Source organism: Vigna umbellata, chromosome 3 (genome assembly GCF_029865625.1).
Source record: "Vigna umbellata cultivar VRB3 chromosome 3, Vumbellata_1.0, whole genome shotgun sequence".
Classification (NCBI taxonomy): domain Eukaryota; kingdom Viridiplantae; phylum Streptophyta; class Magnoliopsida; order Fabales; family Fabaceae; genus Vigna; species Vigna umbellata.
Genome location: NC_142167.1, coordinates 305,245 through 322,829, shown reverse-complemented (window position 1 = coordinate 322,829; position 17,585 = coordinate 305,245). Strand labels below are relative to the sequence as shown.

The 17,585-nt window shown below is 32.8% G+C and overlaps 2 protein-coding genes, 1 long non-coding RNA gene and 1 other non-coding gene across 4 annotated transcripts; 2 read left to right on the top strand and 2 right to left on the bottom strand.

Annotated features, from left to right (window-relative positions):
• Positions 1 to 2,452: 2,452 nt before the first annotated feature.
• LOC124821094 (nascent polypeptide-associated complex subunit beta-like) lies at positions 2,453 to 5,024 on the top strand. The gene is made up of 6 exons (XM_088110550.1): positions 2,453 to 2,603; positions 3,495 to 3,562; positions 3,775 to 3,923; positions 4,042 to 4,098; positions 4,482 to 4,520; positions 4,619 to 5,024. The coding sequence occupies exons 2-6, from the start codon at positions 3,495 to 3,497 to the stop codon at positions 4,789 to 4,791; spliced, it is 486 nt and encodes a 161-aa protein (XP_087966676.1). The 5' UTR covers positions 2,453 to 2,603; the 3' UTR covers positions 4,792 to 5,024.
• A 3,038-nt stretch (positions 5,025 to 8,062) lies between these two features.
• LOC124821093 (nucleolar protein 56-like) lies at positions 8,063 to 11,320 on the bottom strand. Its single transcript, XM_047292914.2, has 8 exons — positions 11,035 to 11,320; positions 10,580 to 10,794; positions 10,332 to 10,489; positions 10,051 to 10,238; positions 9,355 to 9,607; positions 8,996 to 9,144; positions 8,778 to 8,912; positions 8,063 to 8,589 (listed from the first exon to the last, which is right to left on the bottom strand). Exons 1-8 carry the CDS (start codon positions 11,237 to 11,239, stop codon positions 8,231 to 8,233), a joined length of 1,662 nt encoding a protein of 553 aa, XP_047148870.2. The 5' UTR covers positions 11,240 to 11,320; the 3' UTR covers positions 8,063 to 8,230.
• Positions 11,321 to 15,138: 3,818 nt separating this feature from the next.
• Positions 15,139 to 17,436, top strand: LOC148201317 (uncharacterized). The gene is made up of 2 exons (XR_015785149.1): positions 15,139 to 15,714; positions 16,800 to 17,436. It is a non-coding gene; the product is annotated as an uncharacterized LOC148201317 (long non-coding RNA).
• On the bottom strand, positions 15,161 to 15,232 carry TRNAM-CAU (transfer RNA methionine (anticodon CAU)). The gene has a single exon. It is a non-coding gene; the product is annotated as a tRNA-Met (tRNA).
• Positions 17,437 to 17,585: the final 149 nt, after the last annotated feature.

Sequence of the window (17,585 nt, the reverse complement as noted above, 5' to 3'; positions counted from 1 at the left end):
ATGTCATTGTAATGGAAGACGAAAATGAGGTTAAAGTGAAAAATTATAAGGAATGAAAAGTATATGAGATGAAATAATGGTTGTGGAATTTGAACGAGCGTTCCAGGGAGGAACGACTCATGTATGAATGAATATGGAATTTTGTAAAGTATGATTATGGCCATGCTAATGCTGGTTGTTCATCCTGATGTTCCGTGAGTACTCGTCCTCACGTAGAGGAGGGTAGGTCATGTGTGGGAACGGCAGGAGGTCCTAGTCCTTAGGGGTACTTTGGATAGGGCTAACCTCGGGTGGCAGCTGATGTGATTATTCCAGTTACTACATCACCCGAGTGCAAGAACGCCTGTAGCTACACAGATTCATACAGTCCGGACGGTCTAGTTAATGAGAGTTTTTGGATGGTTATATGTGTTGAAATATTCTTGTGTGATTGGAATGTTTAAATTATATGTTGACGTATGAATTAAATTACATAAGCTTACCCTGTGTTTCCTTGTGTTGTCTTCTTGTACGTCCGTCCTGTCAATTACAATGATCATCCATGTGGATGTGAGCAGAAGGAGATGCCTTGTTGGAAGATATAATTGAAGAGGAGAATCTGGTAGATGTGGAAGTCAAGGCCGAGCCTTAGAGAGCGTCCGGTTATTAATAGATGAGAGCTAGTTAATTTTGATTTTTGAACGTTCGGTTATTTGGTTTTGTAGAACCGTTCATCCCGAACTCTATTTACCTCAGTATTAATGTATTAAATTTTGTACTTAAAGCCGTTCGATTTATGATCGTTGTTTTCTTTTTAGTGTAAGACTGCATTGTTTGATTATGCAATGTAATTAATTATAAATTATGGTTATTACTGTATTTTGGGATGTTACATTTTTTATTTTAAACAAATAAAAAACAATATTAAAAGGATAATTAAATAAAAATGTTTGTTTGTTTTGTTTTAATATTTTTATTAAGTTTTCTTTCTCTTCCAAGAGATTTTGGTACGAAAAGTCTTCTTCTTTATATCAGCACACCTCACTACTTTTTCAATACACACTGCTTTAATTCGCAGAACCTATTACATACGGATGAAAACAAATATATCTCTAATTATTAAATAAATATTTTTAATGAATATATATTGATAATGGATATGAATATTTAATGGGTGTTAATAATTATTATCTAAAGAAAATATAAAAAATTATTATTATTATTAACTTTTATTTTAGTATTTTTTTTAAACTTATGTTATAAAAAAATAATATTATTTGTAAAGTTACCTTTTAAAGTAGCTTATAAATATATAAAAAAAGGCATATTAATTTTTAAACAATCACTTATATATATTTCTTTCAATTAAGTATTTTTAATATTACGTATTCTATTATTAATCTTAGGCTATATTTTTTAACGAAATTTAAAATAATGTAAAATTATCAATAATTAATAACGATATATGTGTGTTTATAAACATATCTAACACAAAAAATTATTAAAAGGGAAATTCATTAAATAGCTTAAGGATAAAAATAGCTTGCAGGCAATAAGAACCAAAGGACTGGAAAATTGATAAAAAAAACCATTTGTTGTTTCTTCAAGAAGGTTCAATATGGGAACATGATCTTCCCCACCAAACATTTTCTGGAAAATTCCTAGGCTCAGCCTACCACTCACTCAAATACTGTACAATGCTGAATTGCTTGAAGAGAAGTAATGAAGCCTTTGCTTCTCTTCATGCTTAGACTGGCCACATAGCTGCATAATTGTTTTGGCAGATATTCAGGCTCGTGAAGGTTTCATAATACCTATTTGACCAGGAAGTTCCATCACAAATTGTTTTATTTCTGACTGCTATCAGATATACCTTTCATAGCTTTCTACGGAAGTAATTACATAATAAATAACCGAAAATTGATAGCCCCACAATACATTAGAATGAAGAATCACTGAAATTGATAACCCAACTTAAGCCTATGTAGACTAGATAACTACATGATTCAAACCTTGAATGCAAATTGTCTTTTAAGCATTTTAAGTTTGAACGCAATGAACCAGATAACTATCTTTATAGCCACTTGAAGAAGATTTATATTTCACACTTATTTTCAAACAGCATAATCTAAAAATAATTTAAAAATCATGATAGGCTCACTGTTATTTAAAGACGTTTAAGAAAAACACTAAATACTTATCAAAGAACTATCTAACTTTAACCTCTACTAAACCTTGACCTCCATGAGTAATTTTTTGCCAAAAACAACATTCAAAGCAGGAGTTGAAGTGCATGAATGAAGGACAACACAAAAAGAGAGTTTTTGAAGCTTCAAAGAGATATAGATCAGAAAAGACGAAAGAGATATTTAAATAATTAGGTGAAGAAAAAAAATGTGAGGGTGCAAGAATTAATAGTCTGGGTCTTAAATACCAAGCCCACCGGCCCAAAACGTGTGGGTTGGGGGAGGAGGGATTGCTGCTTGGATTAAAAAGAAAAATTCGAAAGAAGTGACTTAGGGTTTTTGCAGAGTCTCTTACATATAAAAGGAAGTCCTTATCTAGTAGTATCGGTTAGCTCTTACACTTCACAATCTGTTCCAAACCACGTAAGCTTCAAGAAGGTATATCGTCCTTCTCACCTTACAAGGTCTTCGATAACTTAATCGGTTTGGGTATTTTCGATACGGTTTTTTATCTTTACCTGTGGTTGATGTAATGATTTCAGTTTGTATTCGAGAATCCAATTCATGGGGTAGATTTGGTGTATCTTTTGATTCTAAAGTTTGTGGAAATTTTTTCGATTTTTTGTTTTACAAGTATTAATTGTTACTATTAATTATTATTATTATTTAGATTCGGGTACTCTTATTAATATGAATTATTTATATTACATAATGAGAAAGACTGGAGATTGATGTGTGCTGATTTCTTTTGTTTCTTTTTTATTGCTTGTGCAAGAAAGAGAGGACAAATTTAGGGATGCGATGGTTTTCGGAGTTACTTGATTGGACGTTTGTGTGTGGCATTTGGAATTTGTATTTTGAGGATGCTTGAATTGCATCTGGGAATGAGTTGAATAAGGAAGGGTTTGGTTCTTTTGGTTTGTTCAGTGGGGAATAATACTGGGGATCTGAACTGTGGTTACTGTGTTCACTACCGGTTTTATTTGCTGTATGTATGGGGGAACTGAACGTGGGTGTGTGTCTTTCAATGTATTTGGATACCCGTGCTTCATATTTTTATTTCTTTGATTATAAGCTTATGTTATATAAATGTGATATTATTTTGTCTTTTTTATATGCTAATTATTTGATTTCTTTTATATTTTAGGTGATTTCTGGCTATGTTTTAAACAGTTGAGAATTACGTTTTAAATTATTTATAATTGTATGCCTTTTGTATATAACCAATTCCCCTTGATATTGTTACCGGCAATTTATCCCCCTTTGTCAAGCTGTAGTGATTTACATTCTTTCCGTGAAACTTATTTTTGTTTCTTTGCTTGTATACAGATGGATGTAGAAAGGTTGAAGAAGATGGCCAGTTCTGTTCGAACTGGTGGAAAGGGTACCATGAGAAGGTATATTTGTATGTCAAAATCTGATATTATTCCATATCAATTTATGTTTTCTAATATCATTATATACTCCTATATGTTTCCCAAAATAATTTGATGCAACAATTAAAATCTTCATATATTTTTACTAGCCATGCATTGACATTTTCTTATTGCACTTGTATTAGAAATGTTGACATTATCATTTTAAATTATGTATTTGCCCTCTCTTGTAGGAAGAAGAAGGCTGTCCACAAGACTACTACTACAGATGACAAGAGGCTTCAAAGCACCCTGAAGAGAATAGGGGTGAATGCTATCCCTGCAATTGAGGAAGTCAACATCTTTAAGGATGATGTAGTTATCCAGTTTTTAAACCCTAAAGGTAAATATTGATGGGTGATATTTTTAGTGTACATTTGTTTCGACATAGTAAGGATTGATGTAGTTATCCAGTTATCCAGTTTTTAAACCCTAATTGTTAAACATGGAATCTATTGCAGTGCAAGCATCTATTGCTGCCAATACTTGGGTTGTTAGTGGTTCTCCTCAAACAAAGAGTAAGTTTATATATACATCTCGTTCTTCATTTCTGTTTGCTGTTGTAACATCTGACTTGGTTTATGCTGTCTGCGTTGGTGTGTTGCTAAGTCTTAACTTCTTTAGAGATCATTCCTCAGTATCTTATGCAAATGTGTGTGTTCAGTCCGGCTAAGTCAATCTTCAGGCATTGCAGGTGTCAATTGCCTTATGGGCATGGACATCTTAATTGAATGTTTATCACATGAAATGTCCAGACTTGTTATGTTGAATTGGAGCATACATAACATAATTTTCCTCCATTTCTAGCATTAGACTTGACTACAGAATTCCATTTTATTTTTAACTGATCTCGATCTCCTTCTAGATTACATTTTACTTAACACAATTTTCTGTTTCGCAGAACTGCAGGATATTCTCCCTAACATCATCCACCAATTAGGTGTGTGATATGTATCTTCTTAAAGCTTAAGCTTTAGATTCATTATTTTCTTTCTCTGTCTTGCTAATCTGTAGCTGTTTATTCTAAAAAAAATGCAGGGCCAGATAACCTGGAAAACCTAAAGAAACTAGCTGAACAATTTCAGAAGCAGGCACCTGAAGCAGGAGCTGCTGCAACCACAGCACAGGATGATGATGATGATGATGAGGCTGTCCCGGATCTTGTCCCAGGAGAGACTTTTGAGGCAGTTGCTGAGGAGACTAAGTCTTAGAATTTTTTTACTGTGTCGTCTTTTATATATTTTGGATGTTTCTTAAGCTTTTTGCTTTCATTTTTGCCCTTTTAAAATTGAAAGTTTTTCAGGTGTTGTTTATACTTTAAATTGTTAAAACACTCTTAATTGTGGGCCCCATCATCTAACTCGAAAGTGTTACCATCTGACTGCACCTGAGTTTGTGTATTGTATGTTCATTTTTCGAGGTAAAAATCAATTTTGTTAATTTACACTTTTTGTTACCTCATGCAAGCAGCCAATTCTGAAGTTTGTGGGGTTATGTTGTAATGCCAGTGAATAAGAATCCATCATTAATATTTTGAGGAAGAGATTTATGCAGACACAGCTGACATGAAATTAGTGGTGATGAAACTGGGTTTGTCCTCAAACTTCTACAAACCCGGAAGTGTTTGAGATATATTTGGATGTTTTTATTGTTACGATTGAAATTTTGTTAAAGTCTCGAACTGAAGATTGCTTTATGCCGAGTTATCTGTTTAACATCTAAACCATTCGATCGTATCAATATTTATATAATTGTTAGATGCTAGATTACAATTAAGAATGTATAAACTAAAAGACAAGCACGTAGCAGAATTAAGAACTACATAATACCTGCGAGAGTACTCTAAATGTTCTATATTAACATGGGTTACTCATCACAGCCCCAGTTGATTGAAAGAATGTCGATTTTGATAAATTTTCAACTTGAGCTAATCATGACTGTAAATATTATCTCACAACGAAGACTGCATAAATCAATTATTCAAAACCCAAGAACGTGGTGAGAATGCTAATACATAGATTAACTATTCAAACATAAACAAGTATTTTGGTTTTATTCTTATATCTTTTTACTATTACTTTATATGTTGTTTCAAACCCTAAATGCATAATATAAATTCTTTTAAAATCTTATGTCTTGCTATTATTTTTCCATTTTTAAAAATCTTTATAGTATAAATTCACTAAAAATTTTAACTACAAAATTTTAATCACAAAAGGCTTTTAAAAAAATCACGACAATCCTATGTAATCTTGTAAAATTATCAATATTTATTTTGTCAAGCTCATACATCTTTGTTTGAATTATATTTGAAGATTAATTTTTTTTCTTGGTTTACAATTATTACATATTTCTTTTAAATATTGAATTGTACCCATGCGTAAACTCATATAAAAGGAAATCTATCGACATTTTTTGTGGGTACGCAATGAGTAATGTAACCATTTTTTTAAATGTGACATATAATGGATAATTATTGTGTCTAGCAAATTGTTGTTACTCATATACAAAAATAATTAATAACAACTTTTTTTTAATGAGACGGATAATTGATAAATATTATATGTATTTGTCTCCTAAAGTTTTCAGATAAGACAGATAATAAATGAAAGAAAAATATGGAGTGTTTAATAATAAAAAAGAAGAAAAAAAATTTATTTTTAGATTTTTATATTATATTTGAAATTGGATTCGTGCCTTTCAAGGTGTTTGATAATGAAAAAGAAAAAATAATTTTGGTTAAGTATGTTTTAGTTTCTGAATTTATATTCAAAATTAAAATTTATTCTTCTAAAACTTCATGTAAAAGTCATCTTTATATTCAAAATGTGTGAAATGATGCTTATTTTTGAAGTACAAGGAAAACACTAATAATAGGGACTTGAATAGCATTTGTAAATTTTTTTCATAAAATAACGCTTGTCAACTATAGTGGGGATTAAACAATTTGCTATAAAAGTTAGACAATTTGTTATAGTTGTTATACAATTGTATTTTTAATAAAAAAATTTAAGAAAATATTTTAAATAAATAGATAATAACATAGGTATTTTTTATACTGGTTCATTCAATCTAAGCTACGTTCAGTCTTTTCCAATAACTCTTTAGAGATTCTCCTAATCATATCCAAGATTACAATTGAATTTAACTCACTCCTGATTGCAAGTATTATCACTACTCTTGGTTCCCTAGTCAATCCTTACTAGACTGAGTATTCTAAACTACTCTTGGTTTCCCTAGTTAATCTTGACTAGTCCAAGTATTCTAAACACTTTTGGTATCAACCCTAGTCAATTCGAACTAGTCCGAGTTTATCCACTCCTAGTTCTCAAGTATTATAATCACTCTTAGTATACATTGAGTATTGTCGATCACTCATGGTTTCCTAATTAATCCTAACTGGTACAAATAGCTCAATACAAGTGTTTTAATACAGACAACTTCATATCTGAATAACTCTTTGAGGGAGGATCAATTCAATACATGCATGATGATGTCTCAATAATTTTTTTAGGTGTGTAACAACAATGATAATGTGGACATATTATACTTTATATGCATGATGATATAATTCACTTGTTGAAACTTCATTTTTGACATGTTATAAGACATAACCCAAGACACATTATACATAAACCAAATCAATGAAAAGTATAAAAAATTAAGATAAATTACATAAATAAATAAAAACATAAGAAAATTAGTATTCCGTTAAAGTCAACTTCTCATGGAATAGAATGTTGTAACACAAATCCAACACAATCTAGACATATAACATTTACAATAAAAACATAATCTTTCTAGCCTCAGATACTTATTACATGTCCATATCTGCATTGTCATTATACACCTGAAAGAATTAAAGACGTTCAAAATGAAAGATATGTTCTATTCATTATAAAAATGACTTTTATAAGAAGGATGAAAGAGGAATAAATTTCAAAATGCACATGAAAGTTCTAAAAGCATACTTAACCTAAATGATTTAATAAGTAAAGAATTATAAATTTTTACAAAGGTGAAGATAGTGTAATAAGATTATTAGAGAACATGGACGACAAAAAGGGAGCATTTTATAGGGTTAAAGCTCACACAGGCATGTCAAAAACAAAGGTCAGGGATGGAGATGCATGTGGTCTACTTAGGGCACACATTAAAAACAATTAACGCTTAACCAATGTTCAGTCTTAAATAATATAACATATGAATATGATTGTAGCGTGTGAATTGAATATACAACATCTAGTCAAACCATTGCTAAATTCAAAACTTTAAAATATAAAATTGTTAAATTCTGCTAATAATATCTCGTATTATATATAATAAAATAAACGAAAGAAACATTTTAAAAAATTATTAGAAAGTACAATATCAAAATACAAAAAGCAATGACTAATGATAAAAAAAAAAAAACTCCTTTCTAGTAAAGAGTTTATAATAGAGAAAAACAATTGTGCATGAACTACTCTAACAATGAAATCATGCAAAAACTTGCTGGGACAAAATTTGTATACCAAACGACAAGTTAACACAATAGTTCTAGTCAAATTCAGCAAAATGGTAAAATTCAAACAAATAAAACTAAACATTCCCCAAAACTACAACATGACAAATTCGATTTTGACAGCTAAACTGCAATTACATCATTGTTTACTCGGTTTCCTTTTTTGATTTCTTTTTCTTCTTCTTAGACTCTTCACCAGTCTCCACTACATTATTGACCTTCTTATTCTTCTTCTTTTTAGCTGTTCCATCCTGCTCATTCACGACCCCATTGGCACCATCGTCTTCAGCCTGATCCTCATGTTCGGTCTCCTGTTCCAACTTCCTCTTTTCTTTCTTTTTCTTTTTCTTCTCTGATTTATGATCTTCCACAGCATCACCATTTGTAACTTTTGTAGGCTTATCTAGAATCATGTCACCACCTTCGTCAGCAGCAGCTTTTTGGTTCTTCTTTTTGGATTTCTTGCCTGAAACTTCAGCGGGCGCTTCTGTTTCCATCTCAGTATCTGCACAGTTAGTACACATTAGCATCCACCCCAGGACATGAAACTTACTACGACCTGCAACTTTTATGTTTCATAACTATCCACCATATTACGAACAATATATATGCGCCCAAGTCGAGTTGAGATACAATTAAAACCAAAATTAATTTGGTGAAAATCACAACAGAAAAATCAGGTGACTGTATAACCTTTATTTTCAGCACTTTCAATAGCAGACTGCATGACATCTATGTTCTTGCGAGGGGCAACTCCCTTGTCATAAAAGTCGAGTCGTTCCTCAACTTGCTCACGGAGTTTCTCCCCAAACACAGTAGTACCCCTTTCTGCATTGAGGTACAACAAAATCATGACAAAGGTGACACGTACAGCCATGAATATTTCTAAATTAAATATGTAAGAAACAAACCAGAAAAGCAGTCAATCCGTGATGCAATTGAGCACTTGTTTGCAAGGTAACGAGCCATTCTGCCCTTATTTTTGGCAGATGCCCGACCAATAAAAGAAGAGTGGAATATCAAACCATATTTGGGAGTGTTTCCTCTGGTTTTCAATGCCCTGAATAAAGAAAGCAAAACAATATAAAGCTGTAGACGGCGCACAAGGAAAAGTAATGTCTGTATTTTAGCCATCTAAACAATGGAATTACCAAATCCCTGCAGTTTCACTTTTACAAATGATGCCATGTTTGTTTTAGTTCAAACTTCCAATAAACAAATTCACAGTTCAAAACTAAAGAAACTCCAAAACAAAAGGCGTAGTTTAAACCTGAACAAAGCCTTCTCTGCACCAAGAATTTGAAGAGTTGATGAGGGGCACTTGGCTAAATTTGTGAGACTACCAGCATGCGAAATCAAACGAGCACCAACAACTTCACCAATTAAAGAGGCCAAATTTGGCGCAATATCATTCATTTTAGCAACCAGGTAGTCATAAAGGTTCTTCCTGTACTCAGACAGATCCATTACCCTCTGTGCAAATTGTTGGACATTGATCAAGTCAACTGGAGACAGATCCTGTCCTGAAAAAAATCAACAGAAAGAAGACTTGAATACAGAATAAAGCAAAAGTTAAAACCACCAGATACATTTGTTTCACAATTTTTTTTTGCATTTCAGGGTATATGAAAGAGGGAATATTCATCCTTATGTCTGTTAGAAAGATATAAAATTATTTCCAGATATATTCTCTTCACATGTCTATACAGTTTTTATTGTCAAGTGCAAGAAAACTACATTCTCATGGGAATATTGAACTTAATTTTCAAACCCCATTAAAGCTTTCACTTCACCTTTATTATAACCATTTCTAAAATTTAAAAAGGATTCCTAGGGAAATCAAAATTAAGCCAAACACAAGTTCAAATGTCTTAGAATCAAATTCAATTGATAATATTCCTGGATAATGATTCATAGGGAAACATTATATAATGAAACAAAGCCCCTAATAGGATGAGAATTCTACCCATGGAGGCCTTGGCAGCTTCCACAATCTCCTTTGCTTTATCCTCATCTCCAACTATTTCAGTTAAGCTAGGAATCTTGTCTTCAGTCAACTTGGCCTTATCCTCAATATATTTTGAAACTTTGGCATACAGGTAATTATCATTTACAATTTTCACCAGCTCAGGAAAATGCCATGAATACCACTCTCTGCACATAATTACGAATCAAATAGAGAAATGAATTCTTCACGTTAACAAAACTGTCAAAGAAAGTGAATTATTTAATGATATACAATACTACCTCACTCTCATGGAGAACGAATTGATATCCTTATCAAGTGTATCAAGAAGGAAGATAGCTTGAATAACCATGTTGTCCACTCTATTGACATTAAATTTCACCTTCGCTCTGCTGTAACTATGCCCCAGACCAAGTTGGGCCTTTTCCAAATCTCCAGCCTATGAAATCCAAAACAGGACAAACATTAAATATAAACTCGGTATCCTGCACATACAGAAACACAACAATGGGCAGGAGGAAACACTAACCTTGAGATCACCAACAAAGGTATCAAAATGCAATCGCACCCCTCGAAGAAGTTCGCTAACAAACTCATTACTCTGGCAAGGAAGCTTTGTCACTTCAGATATTTGTGAACCAATCTTAGGATCAGACACACCTAAACTGAACTTGGCCTTTTTACCTTCCTTTACTTTAGGCAAGTTAGTCTCCAAAACAGTCCTTAGCTCATCAGTCAATATGCCTGAAAACCCCGAAATATAATAGTCAACATACTAGACAATAAAAATCACTAAACAGAATAAAAAGCACGTAATAAGGAAAAATTAAAGAAGCAAAGCACGTAACCTAAATAGAAAATTCAACCAACCAGAATAGAAATTACGATTACACTAATAAACTTGGTACCAGTTGATTTTCTACAATATGGATTCTGAAAAATGCAACTTTATCTAAATAACAGCGTGAGAGACTGGTTGGTTACCTTCAGAGACGGCGTTGCACTGCTTGAGGGCATCAAGAGCGGAAGTGAAAGGATTGAAGGAACGAAGCTGAACGACTTTCCCAAACCTGTTGAGGTCGGAAACGGAGTTGCGAACTGCTTCGGTGTTCTGACCAATTTCATCGAGGCCATGAGCCTCGAACAGTGCATAGCCCGAAGCGGATTCGTATAGAAGGAATAGTGCCATTGGATGCCAAAAACTGAAACCCTAGAAGTGGTGAAGAGAAAAATAAAATGGCATTTGAAGGAAGCTGCTTTGGCGCAACGAGGTTTAGGGTTTTAGAGAGAAAAAAATTATGCTGCTTCTTTTAACAATGGACCGGGTTGGATCCGATGGGTCGGGTTTTAGGCTATAAAAGTAAGTGGGTGTTTATTTCTGCACCTATATAATTTTCTTCTGTGCACCTCCGTATAATTTAAATTTTCAATTTTATCTTTTTTATTTTGAGTTTGACAATACTCGATCCGAAAAAGAATACAAAAATAAAAAATATATTTAGGATTTTCAAAATTTCGTCCAGAGTGAGAAATCTATTGTTTTTTCACATTTTGCAAGAAATTAGGTAAAACAAGAATTCACTTCAGAAATAGAGTTTAAAGGAGAAGTGAATAAATTTAAGAGAATTTGAAAGTAAATTGTATATTATTTTTTTGAAGGGATTTGGAAGTAATTAAGAATGGATTTGTAAATAAAATTTGTAAAAATTTGTGTATGATTTGACTGATGTCATAGATTAAAAAATGTTTAATTGATAGAAAATAAAGATTATCAAATTGTTCTTAAATGTAATAGTAATATAAAATTATATTTATGAGTAACAAATTTTTTGGTAAATATTATTTGAAATAGTAGAATAAAAAATTAATAAATAATTAAAACAATATTTATATTAATAAAATATAATTAAAGTTCATGTAATATAACAAGGATGATGATAGATGTATACAATTATAAAACCTCTTAATCCTCTTATTCATGGAAAATTGAGCTGACATTGAAATTCACTTTTGTTATTTGTTGGTTGATGTCTAGAGTTAAGTTGAAAAATTATTTTCAATTCTCTCAACACGTCATTGTATATCTTCCATACATTACATTATGTTTTGTAAGTCTTAAAACTCATCCCACATTTGAGTCATCATGTAAGAATTTGAAAGATAAAGATGATGTTGAAAATGACCATCAAGGTGTTGGTTTCATATAATATTTTCTCATGCTCAAGACTTTGTTCTTGTGGTTGTCCTTCATTTTCATTAACACGAAAGTCATGTTGTCATACACCATTGACATTAACAATATTGAACTTCTTCAAAGAATTGGTGAAAAAATGTTGTCTCAACCCAATTTGAGTGATGCGTCAACATAAAGATATACTCCACTGTATTACATAATTTGGGTGATCAATACATCATATGGGAGAGGTGTGTCAATTGTCTTGCATTTAAGCATATGTTGCATGATATGATCAATCCAATTAATGGATATGTTATTTTTAAGCACACATATCATAAAAATATCTTCTTGTAACAATTTTGCAAAATTTCTAGCTCATGGAGTCAATATATGCACGAAAACATAATGAAGAAGTATGTCATTTATGTGCAAACAACCAACAGTTTTCAAACATTAACCCTACATGTCTGGTCTCACCATAGATATCAATGTCATGTCACAGTCAAAGGGGATGTCTTCTGGTAAATCGACGAAGGACAATTTTCAACCCTCATATTTTTTATGGGCAATATTAAACCAATCATATGGTCTTAGCTTAATTCTTTTTATGTTCACCTTACTTTGTAGGTATCTATTGGCATAGATCCTTAGATTTGAATAGAAAACTTTTATCAAATTTGGATAGAATGGACGATCCAATGAAATAAAGTTTGTCAGCCCTTGAAATACTAGATGATGATGAAAATAAAGACTCGATATGGCAAAGGAATCAAAATTATAATATTTGACACCACAAGAGTTCTTACATAAAAATCACTTGTGTGGTGCTCCATCTAATGATGATCGCTAAAGACACGTCATTGATCTAATACAACTTCGACGTATGGTTTTCTCATTGCAATAATGTCTTTCTTAATGGCCAATTTTTTTCCCTTTCGACTTCTATGACTCTATTGTGATGATGATGACACCATTGAAGATTAACTTCAAAAACAATGAAATAAGAACAATGATGATATAAGAACAAACAATAATAAGAAAATACCAACTTCATATACTTAAAATTTATCCATAATTAACATAGTTCAAAATAATATAGTACATGATAGAAGAGTGAAAATGACCGAATAAAGAAAACATATCCACTCATTCTATACAACAACTCAACTACCACCCATCATCATGTTAAGTAACTTATTAAATTATCGATGAGTGGGCATAACCATTAACCTTTTCATGTAAATGTGGTTTGCACATAGAAAATCATAACACTGACCATAAGGCCATCTTCTTGTATATTCACGACAAATAACACTTCCCATACGTCGTTCTCAATGTATTGGAATGTTGTGTTGTGGCACATCATCCCCACTTGATCACTGAGAATTTCATTGTGTTTCTCAATGACAACCACTTCCCGTTTGGCTATGGATGATATTTTCTCAAAGTGAGAGTTATTCGATCCCATTACATCCACGAAGTCATCCAACTTTGTAGTCAACTTTTAAAATTGTGAGTCTATTAAGTCCACCACAAAAGCTTTGCATTTCGAATCACGTGAAGAAGTCGTGCCTCCGGATGGGACAGATGACACAGATTGAGTAGTCCCTAGACTGTATTCATCCATATGTGGGTGTGATGGTGGAGTGCGGTCATTGTGCACTAAAAACATAGGTTCTTCGAAGATGTACTCCATTTGGTTGTTAAGATCAACAATTTCATGTCAAAGATGACATGTTTGACATGTTATTCGCACTCCACTCCAGTAGCTCGATACATGGCCCAAAGCTCTACCATAGAGACCCATGATTCACTTCTAAGCTTTGAAAAAATCTACATGATGATTTGGAAACCAATTTAAAATTGAGTTCTGCTTATCATCCTCAAATAGATATTCAATTGGATTGGAAAAAATTATACAGTCCTTGAATATTTGTTGTAGGCTTGCATACTTGATCACCTTTGTGGTTGGGAAGAAATTTTACTTTTGGTAAAATTTACTAATAATAACATTTTCTATACATGTATAAGAATATGACACCTTTTCAAGTTCTATATGGTAGAAAATGTAAAACTCCATGGTATCAAGATGAAAAAAAGCATGTTACTAGTACCAAAATTCCTACAACAAACTAATGAAAGGTTAAACATATTCAAGAGAAGATGAAAACATTTTTTAGCATGCAAAAATTGTTGAAAAGAGAAGACGCGTGTTAGAATCTTTTAAGGAAACAACTTTGGACATTAAGACGAGATATTAAATGTAAATAGAAAAAAAAAATAGGCATTGATAATGGAAATAAAGTAAGAGAAGGATTTTATGAAATTTATTATTATAGCATGAAGTGTTCATATATTTTGTAAGTTATAATCATATTATTAATTTTAATTGTTTATATTATTGTTTGAATTAGAGAAAAAGATTTGAGAATCTTGAGAAAAGAAGAGTATTTAAGAGGATATGATGAGTATTTTAAGATTGATACCAAGGGAAGATTGATTTATTATGATTATATTGAAGTTGTGGTTAGAATTATATAAAAGAAATTATTGTTATTTTTTAAACAAAAATTATATTTTGACAATGATAGTATATATGAAATATAAGAAAATATTTAGTTAATGAACGATAAATTTTTGGATTGAGGTTTTGTCGCATCCAAACAAAAATATGATTCACAGTATTAGAAGAAGAAATTAGAATGATGTTGGATAAACTAATAGAGGAAATGAAATTTTGATAAAAATAAATGTATATAGTTATTCAAGTTGATAGTTAGTTAACAATGATTTTCTTAAAATTATTCCTATGGTTGTTTGATTGTATGGTGTAGAAATTCTTAGAATGGAGTGAATATATTATGATTTTGATACATTAAATAGATTATGTCAGGGTTTGGTATAGAAAAATATAGAGTAAAAAATTTTGATTGATATCAGAGCCAGGTTTCGATCCTGGGACCTGTGGGTTATGGGCCCACCACGCTTCCGCTGCGCCACTCTGATATCTATGTTTATGAATCCTAACATTATCATATCTGTTTTCACTCCGTACTTCTATTATTTGGTGCAGATCGAATTGATATAGGTGGTATACTACCAATTGAAGACATTGCTATGGAGTTGAGGATCACTTGTCTGATGCGGAGGTTTCAAACGATTTTTTTAAACCACTTGTTGGATCCTCTCAAAAGGAGAGAAGTCATCCCCTTTGAAAGAAGGTAATTCTGAAGACCCTGAAGAATGCAATTCTGTAAATACATCAAATTCTGAACCTAAATCTTCAAAATCAGCAAAGAGAAATAAATAGAAACATGATGAAGTTAAGAAGTTGATTGGTATGTGTGAGGAACTGAATGACTGATTTCAAGTTGGAAAGGAAGGATGCCCCCTGAGAAGAAATATCTCAGAATTTGTTGTCTGATGGGATCAGCAGAAGTCCTGGGCAGTGTAAATCTCTGTGGACATCTTTGTTACAGAAATACGAGGTTTGTTTCTTCAAATGAATGTTAATCTTATAAAGAAAATAATTCAGTTCCTAGATATAATCCTCCATAATTGTTGGTTGTTTATGTTTAAGGAAGCCTCTAATTCGATGGTGTGGAAAGGGAACAAAATCCTTATTGTGATTGGTGCTGACATTTTTAACTTTTACAAATTTTGTTCATATTCAACAACTCACTGAGTGGGCAACAATTACTGGTGCCTTGGAACTGCATTTTTGCCCTTCGACTTATGCCAACCATCAGAAGAACTATTTCATCTTGGCTCCATAACATATCAAGAAGCTTTTGCAAAACTGTGACTGTCACGAGCCTCACCCTAGAAATGATTTTAAATCGTTTCATTTCAGGACTCTTTCTTGATATTAGAAGAGAATTACATGTTCTCTTACCTACTTCCATTTCTTAGGCTGTAGGGCTGGCTGGACTGTTGAATCCAAAATATAGGATTCAAAAACAAAATACTGTTACCCATCTCCCTTTTTGCCACAACCTTCAAATCATTTTCTTCTCACATCCAAAACCAACCCATCATCCACCTCTAGAGTTATCTCAGTCAACCCCATACCCATCAAGAGCCTACCTGCAACTTAACTACAAGAAAGGCGAGCAATTTATTTGCGTTGAAACTGTGATGAAAAAATACTACTCTGGCCACAAGTGCTCATTCAGTCATTTTCTGCTGTTAGGGGATGAGTTTCTTCTTTTTCCATCCTTCCTCCACGGATGGCCCCATTATAACTGAACCAAATGATCATACATGATCCCTTTCTAACCACATCTTCAAATTTGGAGGATTTCTTGAAGGTTTACCTGTCATTGTCTTTGTGGACACTTGTAGTTCTCACAATATTTTGTAACCACGTTTGGCCACACACCTCCATTCGTGTACTGTTCCAACCCTCAGATTCTGTAATGATTGGCGATGGGTAATGAAAGACAAGTATATCTTAACAAGTTTCCTTTGAGCCTGAAGCTTGCTTAAATTCTCGCTTTTATCTTAATTTTGTGAATAAGTTAGTTGAGGTTATACTTAATGATTTTCATCACTAATTCCCTCAATTTTGTAGATTATTGGTATGTTTGGAAGATGATCAAATTATCAAGGAGTTGGAACCCGGTGAAGAACAACAAAAGCACCAAACTAGAAGGCTAAAGAAGGCACAAGAATGCCTGGGCGCCCACTCAAGGGGCGCTGAGGGGCAATTGTCACGTAAGGACCCCTGGGCGCCCTCTTATGGGGCGTTGAGCACCACTCACCACGTATGGACGCCTGAGCGCCACCTCTAGGGGCGTTGAGCGCCATTCACCACACAAGGACACCTGAGCGCCACCTCTAGGGGTGTTGAGCGCCATTCATCACGCAACCACGCCTGGGCGCCCCAGTTAGGGCGATGAGTGTCAGTCACTTTTGCCGACATGGAACTCTTGACCTATTTAAAGGCTTTTACGTGATAAGGTGGATCTCTTTTAACGGCTGAAGCACATAAACCCTAATTTCGACCTCTTGGAGCAAGATTGGGCGTGTGGGAACTCTCCCTTTCTTTTCCTTGTGTTTTCATTTCTTCCACATTCTTCCATCGTAAGCCAAAGTTTTCCATGACAATGGAGAGCTAAATTCATTTGTTGTTGGGGAAAGATGTAACCTCTTAACTTCATGTATTTGAACATGTTTTGAATATATTAAGCTTCTTTTATTGAATGTTAGTAATTTTCTCTTATTTTTAATGCTTGTTATGTTTTTGGCCATTTATAACTTTGATGTTTGGATTTATTAGTTATTGGAAAATAGCTTATGAATCGTGATTAGGAGTAATTACCTAAAAGAAATATTATCTAGAAATAGAGATATGACC